The 17,735-nt window shown below is 36.4% G+C and overlaps 1 protein-coding gene across 3 annotated transcripts in view; it reads right to left on the bottom strand.

The window, feature by feature from the left end:
- SLC36A4 (solute carrier family 36 member 4) overlaps window positions 1–17,735 on the bottom strand; it is a 57,203-nt gene that overhangs the window by 14,724 nt on the left and 24,744 nt on the right. For all 3 annotated transcript variants that reach the window (XM_003252988.3, XM_030829392.1, XM_030829393.1), the window contains exons 7-9: window positions 6,528–6,755; window positions 4,436–4,534; window positions 1,216–1,385 (exon numbers count right to left, since the gene is read on the bottom strand). In XM_003252988.3, the coding sequence (XP_003253036.2) occupies window positions 1,216–1,385; window positions 4,436–4,534; window positions 6,528–6,755 (497 nt within the window). The remainder of the gene's footprint in view (window positions 1–1,215; window positions 1,386–4,435; window positions 4,535–6,527; window positions 6,756–17,735) is intronic.

Genomic DNA, 17,735 nt, shown 5'->3' with positions numbered 1-17,735 from the left:
CCTTGTGCAATCTGGAAACTATCCTAGGTCCATTTGCTCTGTCATAAATGGCTTCCTACAAACATTTTCCTAGCAACATTTTTGACTCCAATAAATGCCCAGGATTCAAATGACTATTAAATGACAGACAAATTCTCACCAGGAGGCCAGTCAGAAGATATAATTTCTGCTGTTGTTGCTTTTTCACTAATATGGTAAGACATTTAAGATTACACAGATTTTTTTTATCCAAGTAGCTAATGTAGTAGTGTGACAATAATTCAATCAGCAATTCCAAATTTATTCTTTGCATATGTGAAAACTAAGGAGTTACCTTCCATCTTGTAAATAAGGAAGTAAGTCTGCATGGTAATCACTGCCACTACCTTTGAAAATTTTCCAAAGACAAACCTCTGGAAAAAGGAAAAATCATATACATATGATGCTTCATTTAGCAGGATATGGTCCCAATATGAAAGAGAACATTAAGATGATGCACCATTTTGTTTTATTATTTATAATGTGTCCCAACTGTGTTCTGAAAAGACTTGGAAAATATACACTATGAAGCTGACCAAATAGCAAGGACCATAAATGATATAATCTATTATTTTATTAGGAACCCTAAGTGTTTGGTTTTTTTGGCAATAAGGACAGGTATTAATTTTTTTTATTAAAATGTGTCCATATTAAAATAATTCCTGTTCTACTCTTATACTTGACTTGGATTTGGAACAAACTCCAATTTTAAATATTTTTTTAAAAATCCCACAAGAACCCTAAGTTCATATTTGGTCTCCTCCGAAGATTATGACAAAATTCCAGATTGCACAAATAAATAAATCACATTTTTTTTTTGACATGGAGTTTTGCTTGTTACCCAGGCTGGATTGCAATGGCGCGATCTCAGCTCACTGCAACCTCTGCCTCCCAGGTTCAAGCGATTCTCCTGCCTCAGCCTCCTGAGTAGCTGGGATTATAGGCACCCGCCACCACACCTGGCTAATTTTTGTATTTTTAGTAGAGATGGGGTTTCACCATGTTGGCCAGGCTGGTCTCGAACTCCTGACCTCAGGTGATCCACCCACCTCTGCCTCCCAAAGTGATGGGATTCCAGGAAATCACAGTAAAAATTTTAATCGTTTAAACCATAAATCCAAAAATACACCTTTATCATCAAACAATGGTACATTATAAAATATATAAACTAATATTGACAAATTCATATACACCTACCATACATCTTGGGGAAGATTTAAAGTTATGCTGCCTTTGATTTCATCACGGAAACACATATATCCTAAAGTAGCTAATGTTACATACAAAGTTGTAACAATCCCCATGCCAATATTCAATGCTTGAGGGAAACGCTTTGATTCTTTCATTTGGTTTTCCAGTGGAAGGACCTAAGAAAAGAATACAATACTTTTTTTTAAATGGAATACAAGTATTTAAAAATAACAGTGTCTCTTACACATACAAATTGGTTGTTTATAGCCTATATGCAAATTTTTTTCCTTTAAAACACATATAATTGTTGAAGTACACTTCCATTGCTATATATTTATACTACCTATTTTAAACTTCTTAAAAAGATTTAAACTCATCTCTTGGCAGGCAAACCTGTTAGTTTTTTTTTAAATAACCTTTTTATTTTGGGATAATTTTAGATTTACAGAAAAGTTACAAAGATAACACAGAGATCTCCCATATATCCCTGATCCAGTTTCTCCTACCATTAACTTTTTATATTATGATAGTACATTTGCGACAACTAAAAACCAATATTGGTACATCACTATTAACTAAACTGCAAATTTCATTTGGATTTCATTAGTTTTTCCATTAATATCCTTTTTCTGTCCCAGAGTTCCATCCAGGATACCCACAGTGCATTTTGTCACCATGCCTCCTGTCTGATTGTTTCTCAATCTTGTTGTTCATTATCTTGCCAGTTTTAAGGAGTACTGGTTTGGTATTTTACATAAAGCCCCTCCATTTAGGTTTTTCTGAGGTTTTTCTGATGACTGGACTGGTATTTTAGGTTTAGAGAAGGCTAACATGGAGGTGAAGTGCCTGTCTCATCACACGTTATTAACATGGTTTATCACTGGTGAAGTTAATTTTCATCACTTGGTTAAGGTAGTGTTTGCCAGGTTTCTCTATTATACAGTTACTTTTCTTCCCTCTCATCATACTCTGTTTATTGAAAGCCAAGTCCCTAAATCCAGCCCTTTCTCTGGGGAGTAGGAGGGGGATTAGTTATATCGCCTGGAGGGAGGAAGGTTTCTAGGATTCTCATGTATGTATGTATGTATGTATGTATGTATGCATGCATGTATATTAGCATGACCTTATATTTTTTTAAATAATGAATTATAATCCAATATTCTGTTATTTGTTTTGTTAATCATAGTATTCCACCTTTGGCCATTGTAAATTCCATCAGGTTGGCTTCTGTGTCCCTTTGACATGCCTCCATTCTTTCGTTTCTTGAACATATTCTTACCTTCTGACACCACAAGATGCTTTAGCCTCATCTTGCATTTCCTTGCTTCAGCCCTAAAATCAGCCATTTCTCCAAAGAACTTTGATTCTCTTGTAGAATGGTATTTAGAAATGAAGATCTGGTATTTAGAAATCAAGATCTGGGTGTGTGCTTGTTGATACTGGGGTATCACTACTTGCAGCCCCTCTCAGGAGACAGAACTAGGAAGTATATGTATGTATACTAACCCATGTATACACACATATCTGTAACTGGTTTTACATCTACCCATCTGTATCTACTGTCAAATTCAGTAAAGCTAATAATTTTTATTTTATTGAAAAAGAACCTTTAAAAAAAATAAGAAAAGGCTGACTGAAAAACCAAGTTTTTAAGGTAAATCTTCAGAGACTGTAACCATAAAATTAGGCCATACAGTGAAAGACTTAGGTAACAATAATAGCAAGTATTTACTGGAGTGTTTATGATATGCCAGGTATGATTCTAAAAGCTTTGCATGCAGCATCTTATGCAATCCTCACAATAACTCTATGAGATGATAAATCTAGTATTTTTTCCACTTTTCATATAAGTCAGTCAGTTCCATATGGAAACATTAACTGTTAATAGCAGCAAGAGGGCAGAGAACAGTTTGAATGCTCTGGAGATAATCTGGAGCAGAAATATGGGCAGTGGCCAAGAATGGTGTCAGTGCAGCTAGAAAGGGAGAGAGAGAAAGAAATGAACATTTCCTGAGGACTTCCGTGTCACGCAGCATTATAGGTGTTTTATGTATAGTCTCCTTTATGGAATGAATTTGAGAAATATAAAAGAAAAGTCAACATGCCTTAATTATTGATTGAAATAGGGAACCAAGGACAAAGTAAAAGGAATCACTCCAGTGTTTCAAGCTTAAGCAACTTAAGATAAAACTGAAAGAAAAAAGAAAATGAGAAAGTAAAGCTGGTTTTGGATGAGAAAATATGTGTCAGACTTTGGAATTGGTGAATTTGAGATTCAGAGGAAATGCTAATAGTTAACTAGTGCTCATCAGTTAAAGACAAACATGAAAATCTGTAGTTATGTTTGCAACAGCAATAATTTGTAGCTGTGAAAATTTGTAAGAATTTGGGAGAATTATCTAAAGGAGAATTCACAGAGAGCAGAAACCCAAGTAAAATGGTATAAAATTTTATTTTAGACCTATTTTGTCTGGGGTTAACATAAATAGATGTTTACAAATGGTTTTGCTCCCACACCAGATCATCAGACTATGAAACATAAACTATGGAGCAAAATAGACAGCAAGATTCTATTTTCCCCAAGTCTACAAATGTTAGGGTTTAAATAAACTGGGAGCTACCTGAATGGAAATATTTAATATCTTAGAATCCTCAGAATCTTTGGAGTCTCTCTTGGTATTAGCTTTATAACATTGTTTCTCAAAACAAACATTATATTCATAAAACTATAGGTAGAATTTATATCCAACTCTTTTTATATAGAAGTGATTCTGCAACTATTCCAATTCCCTTCAAATAATCTCATCAATAAAATATGCTTCAGATGTGCCTGAGTATGTGGGATATAGATTTTTTTTAAATTGGCCTTGAGTTAATAATTTTTGAAGCCAGGTGACGTTTACATAGGAGTTCATTATACTACTCTCTAAATTTTGTATAGGTTTGAAATTTTCCATAATGAAATGTTAAAAATGATCTGGCTAATTTCTTCATTGTATAGATAAAGAAAAACAGAAGTAGAGAGCCTAAGTGGTATGTCTAACATTAAGTTCTTTGTTAGTGGAAGGACTAAACTATAATTCTAATCTATCACACCAAATTGGAAATCATGTAAAGAAAATTGAAATAAAAAAGAAAAATATGCAATTTTAAATACAGGTAGGCTATATAAATCATTATGTTGAATTAAGATTTTAAAAAATAATAATAAAGACCAAATTCTTACCACTCCTATGCCTTCAAAAGCAAATACAGCAGTACCAAAAAAGAGTGGGTATTTCTTCCAACCAGCCACTATTGGAAGGTTGTGGGGATCTGGCATGTTCTAAAGAAAGGAAGAAAAAAAAGACCAGTTACATCTTTACTTACTCCAAATAATTTAAAAATGAAAGAAAAATCATATAATTTTGAGCTTCACAACAGCAAATGTGTTATAAAATTGAATAATTCTTTCAATAAACACTTAAAGCATCCTATGTTAAATGTAGCCAAGCTGTTAGGATTTTACTGCCAAAAGCAATTGTTTCCCTCATGCCCATACATTCCATCTGAGCAAAATGCTCCTGATTACCTGCTTCCACCTGCAAGTCCCGGGCTGTGAACACTAGGTATGGCTCCTGCCACAACAGGAAATACATAAGCACACTCAAGGCCTAAGCTGAGAGCCATATAGTCAAGTTATCAACCACTGCTGCTGGTGCCCAGCAGAAATTCATTCTCCACTCTATTTTCATTGCTCTTTCAGTTCTCTAAGAGACCTGGTTCCTGACACTGGCTTTCTACCTTATAGCTCTGCTGCTGCCTGAAATAGGTTTCCTTCTTGTTTCAGTGCTTACTCTTTGATTTGATGGTTGTCATTACCCTTATTATTTGAATATCTATGTCCTGACTCTGGCTTTGATTGCTTGGTCCTGACTCACAGGCTTATTCCAAATCTCACCATCTGGACAAAGTGCACATTGGCTCTAAATGGCCACTTCATCCAGATACCCCAAGTCTGGTCCCTACTCTCCTCACCATCTTACATTCTCTGCTTAGCCTGATTGGAGGCAGAATTCAAGGCCAAGTAAAAAGGGTGAACAAAGCAACTGAAGTGTGAAAGCTCTAGGATAATTTGGGGAATAGAGAGGTCTAGAACATCTGAAGCATAGATAGAATTGTGTGATATACTGGTGATACATGACTAAAACCATATACTGGGTTTAGAATGAAAGGGTATTAAAACGTTTGGCTCATTCAATACTAAACTATTATTTAAGGCAAGCAGGATGCTATTTCACTTCTCCAAACAGCAGCTCATGCTGTTCCTTCTATTTTGGGAACCTCCTTTTCTGCTTAATTGACTCTTACATGTTTAGCTGAGGCGTCATGAACTCCGGAAAGCCTATATGAACTTCCTGTCTGTTTCCTCCCACTCAGTGCTATAAGAGAAACTACAGATTTTGAAATTCAAAGAGGAGGGAAATGAAACACAGATCCATAATAAGAATTTTTAATAAATTGCTAATGAAGATTTTACAACAATTACCTTGGAAATAATATATAAGATTAATTAGATCAAGAGTGACTAGAACAGGGATTCTCAACCTTTTTTGGGTCTTTGGCACCTTTGCAAGATGAAAGCTATACAACTGCTCAACAGCAAAATACATAGATACATACAGAATACTAAATCTTGCAAACTATTTTAAGGGATTTGAAGAATCCCTGAATCCCATCAATAGAATATTTTAAGGAAACTGGGTTAAGAATCCCCAGACTATGGACAATGAAATCAGTTGATGTTATGGCATATACTTCAGATAAAGGGATTACAGACTAGTGTAGTGGCAGTGGATTGAAGCAGTGGCAGTAAACAAAAGTTCAGAAGTGAAAGGAAATTATAGAATTGCATATATATATATACACACACACACACACAAACACATAATATGCATCTCTTGTGATTGGTTCAAATTTTAAAGAATAATATATTTAATGAGTACCTGGTTTCATGTTTGGCACTGTACTAAGAACACAATCATAAATCTCATAACTCTAATAGGGTAGGTATTACTATCTTCTGAAGCACTGTCACAAAGCCAGAAGCGTATTTACCAAGATTCAAGATCTGACCACAAAGTCTGTTTAATCTCTATGTCATATACTTTTCTAACTCAGCAGCATCCCCCTAAAAGAAACCAACATTTACTGATTGTACACTGTGTGCCACATATGAAGTAGGGGTCTTTACATATCATTACTTTTACCTCCACAGTAAACAAAATTTTACTTATATAAGAAAGATAAGAACTTAGTTAAAAACTTTTTATACTTACCCTGACAACATACTGGTAAATTATCACAAGACTGACAGCCATGGAAACATTGGCAAGGAATGAAAGTACAAATAGATTCTTTAGTTCACGAATGAAGACCAAAAGAATTATAAATGGAAGAAAGCAAAGCATATATATCCTTAGGTCAACACTTCTTCTCTCACATGGATTTGATGAATTGGTACTATTTGAAATAAACACTTTACTCTCCAGGAATCCTTCATGAACCTATATAGGATAACCAGGAGAATAAAGAAGGGGGAAAAACTTCCATCAACTTACAATCATAAAACACAAGTACAAAGAAAATTATAACCTATACACTCTATAATAAATTCCTATGATATATTTTAAAATATTTACATTTACATTTTTTCGAGATACTCTGGTTTCCTAGAAACACATGTATCAAATGTAACAATAACTGACGTAAGATAATCTTGAAAGGTAATTTCTTTTATCATACTGTAAATATAAAGTTCATTAGAAAATTATGATAGATTTGCTAATGTATTCTGAAACTTTGTGACTATCATGCTCACGATACCTCCAAAGGCTCAAATATCTCTTTTTGAGATCATCAAATTTGGGACCATGCTTGCCTAGGATGGCCACTGAGTATTCTCCTCTAGCTTATTTTCTTCAGATAGGAAACAAGTTCCAATTATCTCTTAGAAATATAGTCAGAGCAAAATTTTAAAATTATAGCCTAACCTTAAAACTCTTCTAAAGCAATTATTTATAAATTATCATCACTATCAATAAATATTTATTAAAAATCCACTACATTCATGCATGGCCACATGGTAGACAGTACATAAATTTTTGCTAGAGCAAAAACCTTCACAAGATAAATCAACTTTATATTAAAACTTATTCAGCCATTCCTATAACCCAATTTTCAGATTTCAAAACAAATATAATTTACAGGCTCCATATATTAAAAACTATCACTGATCCAATTAATCACATAACACTACTTACTAAAATAGAAATGAAATTACAGAGGACTTTAGAAACAGTCTTAAAAATTTATAGCAGAGGCAGATAATACTATAACTAGAATACCAATGAAAACTTATTTGCCCCAAAACAGTGTACCCTCCTTTGAACACATCAATATTGTCGAGTCTCTGGATACACACACTCTAAAAATTCTTAAGACCTTATAATAATAATAGCTAGTGTTTTTTGAGTAATTTCTTTGTATCAGTACTGAACTACATGCTTTATATACAACATCTCACTTAATCCTCAAAATGACTCTCTAAAGTAGGTGGTAATATTAATCCCAATTTATAGTTGAGGAAACTGAGGCTTAGAGAAATATTTTTTTTAAACCTTGCACAATATCAAGCCAGTAAGTGGTGGTTCTAGGATTCAAACCCAAGCCTGTGACTCTAGAATTAGCCTGACCAAAATACTGCAACCCAGAAAGGAGGGCCCTGCCCAAGCGGCCAGCTGGCCTCCACTCTTACATATCTCTCTCTAAATGTAGTAATTAAGAGGCCAACAAATCAAAAGATTAAAACACATTTCTGATATAACAATTTAAGTGTTTCTTCTACTTTAATTTTACATGTATAATCTACCATAAGCAATGTTTAGTGTCAGTATAAATGTACACATCATCTTAGACTGTAGAGAATATATCTATTAGATTTTTGCCCTATACAGGCAATTTATAACTCGTACTGGACTAACAGACTCTCAAGTTACACCATGCACCATTTAAGAAATGCACAGCTCATGACTATCTTGTAACTGACCATCAAAACTTTACATTTTATTTTCTATAATTTGAAATAAAAACAAAATTGGGGATTTACATTCCTTGGTTTTTACAAACATATTTGATTTTTGATTTAACGTTCTAGTAACTAAATTACTTAGAGCCAAATACTTCTTATGAAAGCAGTATCTCCAATAATTAGAGTAGATAATGATCAAAGTAAAGCTGTAACAAGGATAGCTGGCAAGAGAAAAGCAGTAATATAACCAACATTTTAAAGGGCTGTTTTAATTATTATTAGTTGCTTGGGAATTTAAAATTAATTCTATCACAAATATCGTATTTTAGCACTTTTGGCAGAAAAGTGGTTATAAAAATTCTGAGGATTAAAAAATAAAATAAAATAAAAATGTAGATACATACCTAGAGCAAGATTCAGGTAAACATTTGAGTCCTTTGGTGCCCTCTAGAGACAGAGATTGGCTATCTAATAGGACTTCCTATGATCTCACATGTTTACCAAAATGTAAAACACTGAAATAAACATTATAAAATAAAATTACTAAATTCAGTTGTTTCCATTTGAGCTCAAATTTACTAAAATCTACCACTTATTAACTTTTCAATGATTCTGTAATTTAATAATTAAAATTCCAAAGGCAGATTATGTAGTACCCTATATTTATATGTTTTACATTTTACAAAGGCTTTCATAAACGTTTTGTCAGCTGAGCCTCACAATAAGTTTATGAGAAACAAGGGGATATTTTGTTACTATCCCCATTTTACAAATAAGGAAACTGATGCTAGACCAGGGATAAGGGGGGTTTGCCCAATATGTGAGTTAAAACTGAGAAAGCAGAGATTTGAACTCCTATCTTCTGATTCTACAATCAATGATCTTTGATATTGCTACATTTTTTATTTGTAATACTGTATTCCTTCCCATTCACCATGCCTACATACCACTATTTTATTTCTAGAGCATCTTAGAGTAAAAACAGAGAGGAACAACTGTAACCACCATGGACTAGACTCATCAGAAGCACTAGGGTTCTTTATCCCGTACTGATTGTACATAAAGACTTAATGGGACCAAGAATAGTCATGTGGCAGTTACATAGCAGGTTTCTACATTTGTGTGGCAACTAAACCCTTAATTTTGGGGGTTAATAAAATATATTTCAATTTCATGTAGACTAAGGGGAGGGTAACAATCCTATGGTTTTTAACTATAACAGTAAGTAGCAATTGGTAAGGTTTAATCAATTGGCATGTCTACTATTGTATAATGCTATCAAATGTAAAAGAACCCCTCCGTAGAGAGTGAAAATCTCTGATCTCATGCTGCTTCAGTGACCATCTCAACTACTTTATTAAGCCTGACTGCCTTTTTTTTTCATGTTACTCTTTATGGTTCAAAAGGACTTTTACCTTTCTATCTACAGCAGGCATTCTCCTTAACTCCAGAGAATCACTTTTTCTACCTGATCTTCTTAGGACATGTGCAAAGTTAAACTTTTCCATTCAACCTGAGAAGCATCTGATAATATTTCATAGGAGAAAGTCACCAATTCTAAGCTTATAAGCATTTATTTTATCCACCTTATCTATTCTTTATGTCATACAAACACACAACTAAAATCCGACAAGACAATGTCCCGTGGGGTGATGAACAATTAACATATTGGATGTGACAGAGATCTAGGTTTCAATCTAATTCCGTATGACTTACAGCACACTACTCATGTTTTGTAAGACTGCTTTCTCATTCATAAAATGAGCGTAGTACGTACTTTACAGAGTAGTTACAAAGATTAAATAATGTATATCATGGTTTGAAAATATAAAATTATAAGGCACTATTAACATTATTCTTAAATTCAAATAGAGCTTGTAACTCCTTGAGAAGATAGGTATTCAAAAAGATACAGTACTACCATGTTGCACAACCCTAGAAAGGCATAATTTCCATCATATTATATATAAATAACCGGTAAGATGGTATGTCTTATCAGTTCTTGTTAATAAAAAGCCTCTTAATGGAGTTAGGAGTCCTAGGAATATGCAATTTGTTGAATTAAATATTTGTAAAATCAAAAGGATGTCGTCTATAACAAGTAATGCTAATGGAAGGACTGATGCTTTATTTTGATAAACAAAAGAATATAAACAGGACTCTAATTAACTCTAATTACTGTTACTCTTTTCTATGTCCTCTACATCTCCCTTGGCTACTTGCTCTCGCTAAGACCTTTCACTCTATTCTGTAGTCACAATACATATGAGGGAACACCTGTGTCTGATGGTTTAGATTACAGATTTTTCTGCCAGAAAATGTGTATAAGAACTTAATTATTTGCAAATATCTAGTAAAAGTTAGAAGAAATAGTTTAAAAGTAGGATATTTTGAAAAAAATAATAAAACGAGGGTAGAAAGAAAAACTACAGAATTTATTGGGACTCTCAGATGCAGACAGCATCTAAGAGTACCCTCCTGGCTAAAACTGTCAGCAGTTACAACACTAATCTCTTGACACCATTCTCTTTTTTAAAAACATTTTATTATTTAATTTTTCCATAAATTATTGGGGTACAGGTGGTATTTAGTTACATGAGTAAGTTCTTTAGTGGTGATTTGTGAGATCCTGGTGCACCCATCAACGAAGCAGTATACACATACTGCACCATATTTGTTGTCTTTTATCACTTGTCCCCTCCCACTCTTCCGCCCAAGTCCCCAAAGTCCACTGTATCATTCTTATGCCTTTGTGTCCTCATAGCTTAGCTCCCACGTATCAGTGAGAACATACAATGTTTGGTTTTCCATTCCTGAGTTACTTTACTTAGAATAACAGTCTCCAATCTCATCGAGGTCATTGCAAATGCTGTTAATTCATTCCTTTTTATGGCTGAGTAGTACCCTATCATATATACATCATATGTCATATATATCATGTGTATCATATATATCATATATATGTATATCTTATATGATATATATATATGATACACATGATATATATATCAATTTCTTTATCCACTCGTTGATTGATGGGCATTTGAGCTGCTTCCACAATTTTGCAATTGTGAATTGCGCTGCTATAAACATGTGTGTGCAAGTATATTTTTTGAATAATGACTTCTTTTCCTCTGGGTAGATACCCAGTAGTGGGAATACTGGATCAAATGGTAGTTCTACTTTTAGCTCTTTAAGGAATCTCCACACTGTTTTCCATAGCGACTGTACTAGTTTACATTCCCACCAACAGTGTAGAAGTGTTTGCTGATCACTGCATCCACACAAACATCTACTGTTTTTTGATTTTTTGATTATGGCCATTCTTGCAGGAGTAAGGTGGTATCACATTGTGGTTTTGATTTGCATTTCCCTGATCATTAGTGATGTTGAACATTTCTTCATGTTTGTTGGCCATTTGTATATCTTCTTTTGAGAATTGTCTATTCATGTCCTTAGCCCAGTTTTTGATAGGGCTGTTTGTTTTTTTCTTCCTGATTTGTTTGCGTTCATTGTAGATTCTGGATATTAGTCCTTTGTCAGATGTATAGATTGTGAAAATTCTCTCCCACTCTGTGGGTTGTCTCTTTACTGACTGTTCCTTTTGCTGTGCAAAAGCTCTTTCATTTAATTAGGTCCCAGCTATTTATCTCTGTTTTTATTGCATTTGCTTTTGTGTTTTTGGTCATGAAATCCTTGCCTAAGCCAATGTTTAGAAGGGTTTTTCCAATGTTATCTTCTAGAATTTTTACAGTTTCAGGTCTTAAGTCCTTAATCCATCTTGAGTTGATTTTTGTATAAGGCAACAGATGAGGATCCAGTTTCATTCGCCTACATGTGGCTAGCCAATTATCCCAGCACCATTTGTTGAAAAGGGTGTCCTTTCCCCACTTCTTGTTTTTGTTTGCTTTCTCAAAGATCAGTTGGCTGTGAGTATTTGGCTTTATTTCAGGGTTCTCTATTCTGTTCCATTGGTCTCTATGCCTATTTTTATACCAGTACCACACTCTTTTGGTGACTATGGCTTTATAGTATAGTTTGAAATCAGGTAGTGTGATGCCTCCAGATTTGTTATTTTTGCTTAGTCTTGCTTTGGCTATGCAGGCTCTTTTTTAGTTCCATATGAATTTTAGAATTGTTTTTTCTAACTCTGTAAAGAATGATGGTGGTATTTTGATGGGGATTGAGCTGAATTTGTAGGCTGCTTTTGGCAGTATGGTCATTTTCACAATATTGATTCTACCCATCCATATATATGGGATGGGCTTCCATTTGTTTTTGTTTTCTATGATTTATTTCAGCAGTGTTTTATAGTTCTCCTTGTAGAGGTCTTTCGACTCTTTGGTTAGGTATATTCCTAAGTAGTTTTTCTTTTTTGCTTAAATTACAATTTTTATTGTACATTATTTTATTGTTCCTCATAGGTTAGCTCAGACTGAGGGGGAGAGGTTGGAACAACAAATACCTGGAGAGTGATAACTGTGTCAGGTGCTATCCTGTGTGTTTGCAGGTTTTTTGTTTTGCTTCGTTGTTTTATTTTTATTATACTTTAAGTTCTGGGGTACATGTGCAAAACGTGCAGGTTTGTTACATACGTATACATGTGCATGTGCCATGTTGGAGTGCTGCACCCATTAACTCGTCATTTACATTAAATATGCCTCCTAATGCTATCCCTCCCCCCTCCTCCCACCCCACGACAGGCCCCAGTGTGTGATGTTCCCCACCCTGTGTCCAAGTGTTCTCACTGTTCAATTCCCACCTATGAGTGAGAACATGCAGTGTTTGGTTTTCTGTCCTTGCAATAGTTTGCTCAGAATGACGGTTTCCAGCTTCATCCCTGTCCCTATGAAGGATGTAAACTCATCCTTTTTTATGGCTGCATAGTATTCCATGGTGTATAAGTGCCACATTTTCTTAATCCAGTCTATTATTGATGGACATTAGGGTGGGTTCCAAGTCTTTGCTATTGCGAATAGTGCCACAATAAACATACATGTGCACGTGTCTTTATAGCAGCATGATTTATAATCCTTTGGGTATATACCCAGTAATGGGATGGCTGGGTCAAATGGTATTTCTAGTTCTAGATCCTTGAGGAATCGCCACACTGTCTTCCACAATGGTTGAACTAGTTTACAGTCCCACCAACAGTGTAAAAGTGTTCCTATTTCTCCACATCCTCTCCAGCACCTGCTGTTTCCTGACTTTAATGATCGCCATTCTAACTGGTGTGAGACGGCATCTCATTGTGGTTTTGATATGCATTTCTCTGATGGCCAGTGATGATGAGCATTATTTCATGTGTCTGTTGGCTGCATAAATGTCTTCTTTTGAGAAATGTCTGTTCATATCCTTCACCTACTTTCTGATGGGGTTAATTTTTTTCTTGTAAATTTTTTAAGTTCTTTGTAGATTATGGATATTAGTTAGCCCTTTGTCAGATGGGTAGATTATAAAAACTTTCTCCCATTCTGTAGGTTGCCTGTTCACTCTGATGGTAGTTTCTTTTGCTGTGCAGAAGCTCTTTAGTTTATTTAGATCCCATTTGTCAATTTTGGCTTTTGTTGCCATTGCTTTTGGTGTTTTAGTTGTGAAGTCCTTGCCCATGCCTATGGCCTGAATAGTATTGCCTAGGTTTTCTTCTAGGGTTTTTATGGTTTTAGGTCTAGCATTTAAGTCTTTAATCCATCTTGAATTAATTTTTGTATAAGGTGTAAGGAAGGGATCCAGTTTCAGCTTTCTACATATGGCTAGCCAGTTTTCCCAGCACCATTTATTAAATAGGGAAGCCTTTCCCCATTGCTTGTTTTTGTCAGGTTTGTCAAAGATCAGATAGTTGTAGATATGCGGCATCATTTCTGAGGGCTCTGTTCTGTTCCATTGGTCTATATCTCTGTTTTGGTACCAGTAGCATGCTGTTTTGGTTACTGCAGCCTTGTAGTATAATTTGAAGTCAGGTAGTGTGATGCCTCCACCTTTGTTCTTTTGTCTTAGGATTGTCTTGGCAATGTGGGCTCTTTTTTGGTTCCATATGAACTTTAAAGTAGTTTTTTTCCAATTCTGTGAAGGAAGTCATCGGTAGCTTGATCGGGATGGCATTGAATCTATAAATTACCTTGGGCAGTATGGCCATTTTCATGATACTGATTCTTCCTATCCATGAGCATGGAATGTTCTTCCATTTGTTTGTGTCCTCTTTTATTTTGTTGAACAGTAGTTTGTAGTTCTCCTTGAAGAGGTCCTTCACATCCCTTGTAAGTTGGATTCCTAGGTATTTTATTCTCTTTGAAGCAATTGTGAATGGGAGTTCACTCATGATTTGGCTCTCTGTTCATCTGTTATTGGTGTATAGGAATGCTTGTGATTTTTGCACATTGATTTTGTATCCTGAGACTTTGCTGAAGTTGCTTATCAGCTTATGGAGATTTTGGGCTGAGACGATGGGGTTTTCTAAATATACAATCATATCTGCAAACAGGGACAATTTGACTTCATCTTTTCCTAATTGAATAACCTTTATTTCTTTCTCCTGCCTGATTGCCCTGGCCAGAACTTCCAACACTATGCTGAATAGGAGTGGTGAGAGAGGGCATCCCTGTCTTGTGCCAGTTTTCAAAGGGAATGCTCCCAGTTTTTGCCCATTCAGTATGATATTGGCTGTGGGTTTGTCATAAATAGCTCTTACTATTTTGAGATACGTCTCAGAGGTACAAAGAGGAGCTGCTACTACTCCTTCTGAACTCATTGTGGTTTTGATTTGCATTTCTCTGGTGGCCTGGTGGTGACACAATCTCTCAGCATTTGCTTGTCTGTAAAGGATTTTATTTCTCCTTCACTTATGAAGCTTAGTTTGGCTGGATACGAAATTCTGGGTTGAAAATTCTTTTCTTTAAGAATGTTGAATATTGGCCCCCACTCTCTTCTGGCTTGTAGAGTTTCTGCCAAGAGATCCACTGTTAGTCTGATGGGCTTCCCTTTGTGGGTAACCTGACCTTTCTCTCTGGCTGCCCTTAATATGTTTCCCTTCATTTCAACTTTGGTGAATCTGAAAATTATGTGTCTTGGAGTTGCTCTTCTCAAGGTGTATCTTTGTGGCATTCTCTGTATTTCCTGAATTTGAATGTTGGCCTGCCTTGGTAGGTTGGGGAAGTTCTCCTGGATAATATCCTGAAGGGTGTTTTCCAACTTGGTTCCATTCTCCCCATCACTTTCAAGTACACCAATCAGGCATAGATTTGGTCTTTTCACATAGTCCCATATTTCTTGGAGGCTTTGTTCGTTTCTTTTTACTCTTTTTTCTCTAAACTTCTCTTCTCACTTCATTTCATTCATTTGATCTTCAATCACTGATACCCTTTCTTCCACCTGATCAAATCAGCTACTGAAGCTTGTGCATGCATCACGCAGTTCCCGTGCCATGGTTTTCAGCTCCATCAGGTCATTTAAGGTCTTCTCTTCACTATTTATTCTAGTTAGCCATTCGTCTAATCTTTTTTCAAGGTTTTTAGCTTCTCTGCGATGGGTTCAAACATCCTGCTTTAGCTTGGAGAAGTTTATTATTACCGATCATCTGAAGCCTTCTTCTCTCAACTCGTCATTCTCTGTCCAGCTTTGTTCCATTGCTGGCGAGGAGCTGCGTTCCTTTGGTCTTTGATGATGGTAACGTACAGATGGGGTTTTGGTGTGGATGTCCTTTCTGTTTGTTAGTTTTTCTTCTGACAGTCAGGACCCTCAGCTGCAGGTCTGTTGGAGTTTGTTGGAGGTCCACTCCAGATGCTGTTTGCCTGGGTATCACCAGCAGAGGATGCAGAACAGCTAATGCTGCAGAACGGCAAATGTTGCTGCCTGATCCTTCCTCTGGAAACTTCGTCTCAGAGGGGCACCCAGCTGTATGAGGTGTCAGTCGACCCCTACTGGGAGGCATCTCCCAGTTAGGCTACTCGGGGGTCAGGGACCCACTTGTTGAGGCAGTCTGTCTGTTCTCAGATCTCAAACTCCGCACTCAGAGAACCACTACTCTCTTCAAAGCTGTCAGACAAGGACGTTTAAGTCTGCAGAAGTTTCTTCTTCTTTCTGCCCTGCCCCCAGAGGTGGAGTCTACAGAGGCAGGCAGGCTTCCTTGAGTTGTGGTGGGCTCCACCCAGTTTGAGCTTCCCAACCGCTTTGTTTACCTACTCAAGCTTCAGCAATGGTGGACGCCCCTCCCCCAGCCCCACTGTCACCTTGCAGTTCGATCTTAGACTGCTGTGCTAGCAGTGAGCGAGGCTTTGTTGGCGTGGGACCCTCCGAGCCAGGTGCAGGATATATCTCCTGGTGTGCCATTTGCTAAGACCATTGGAAAAGCATAGTATTTTCCAGTGGAAAATTGGGAGTGTCCCAATTTTCCAGGTACCATCTATCACAGCTTCCCTTGGCTAGGAAAGGGAATTCCCCAACCCCTTGCGCTTCCCTGGTGAGATGATGCCCTGCCCTGCTTCGGCTCACACTCCATGGGCTGTACCCACTGTCGACAAGCCCCAGTGAGATGAACCCAGTACCTCAGTTGGAAATGCAAAAATCACCTGTCTTCTGCATTGCTCATGCTGGGAGCTGTAGACTGGAGCTGTTCCTATTCAGCCATCTTGGAACCGGTGAGTAGTTTAATTTTTTTTTGCAGCTTTTGTAAAAGGAAAAGGGGTTGAGTTCTTGATTTGATTCTCCACCTCTTCACTGATGGTGTATAATAGCTACTCATTTGTGTACATTAATCTTGTATCTGAAAACTTTGCTGAATTATTTTATCAGTCACGGGACATACCGTAATGTAATAAAAGCCATCCTATGACAAACCCACAGCCAACATAATACTGAATGGGGAAAAGTTTAAAGCATTCCCTCTGAGAAATGGAGCAAGACAAGGATGCCCACTCTCACCACTCCTCTTCAACGTAGTACTGGAAGTCCTAGCCAGAGCAATCAGACAAGAGAAAGAAATAAAGGGCATCCAAATTGGTAAAGAGAAGTCAAACTGTCCCTGTTTGTTGATGATATGATTGTTTACCTTGAAAACCCGAAGGATACCATTCCTCTTATAGACATAGGAAAATGGCTGTGAAAGTGAGAAACCAAGCTAAAACAATCATGTAGGGGCTGAAAGAGAAGAGTTCACAGAGAAAATGGGAAAAATGGGTGTTTGCGCAGGATGGGAGCAAGGAAAGTGGCAGAGACCATCAATGCAGAAATCACACAAAAGGATTAAACCCTTTCAGTCTAGAAAGTTTTACTGACACTTGTGCAATCAACCAGGTACAGTACTAGGTCTGAGAAATAAAGACATGAAAAAGGTATAATCTCTCCCAGTCCAGTGAGTTCATTTTCCTTCAGAGCCAATAACCATACTGGGTACTGATAAGCCAGGCACTCTTAGATGCTAGTTTACAGTGATGAACACAAGGGATATGGGAGTCCCTTCCTT

This window comes from Nomascus leucogenys, chromosome 15, assembly GCF_006542625.1.
Source record: "Nomascus leucogenys isolate Asia chromosome 15, Asia_NLE_v1, whole genome shotgun sequence".
Lineage (NCBI taxonomy): Eukaryota > Metazoa > Chordata > Mammalia > Primates > Hylobatidae > Nomascus > Nomascus leucogenys.
This window is presented reverse-complemented; position numbering and strand designations above follow the sequence as displayed.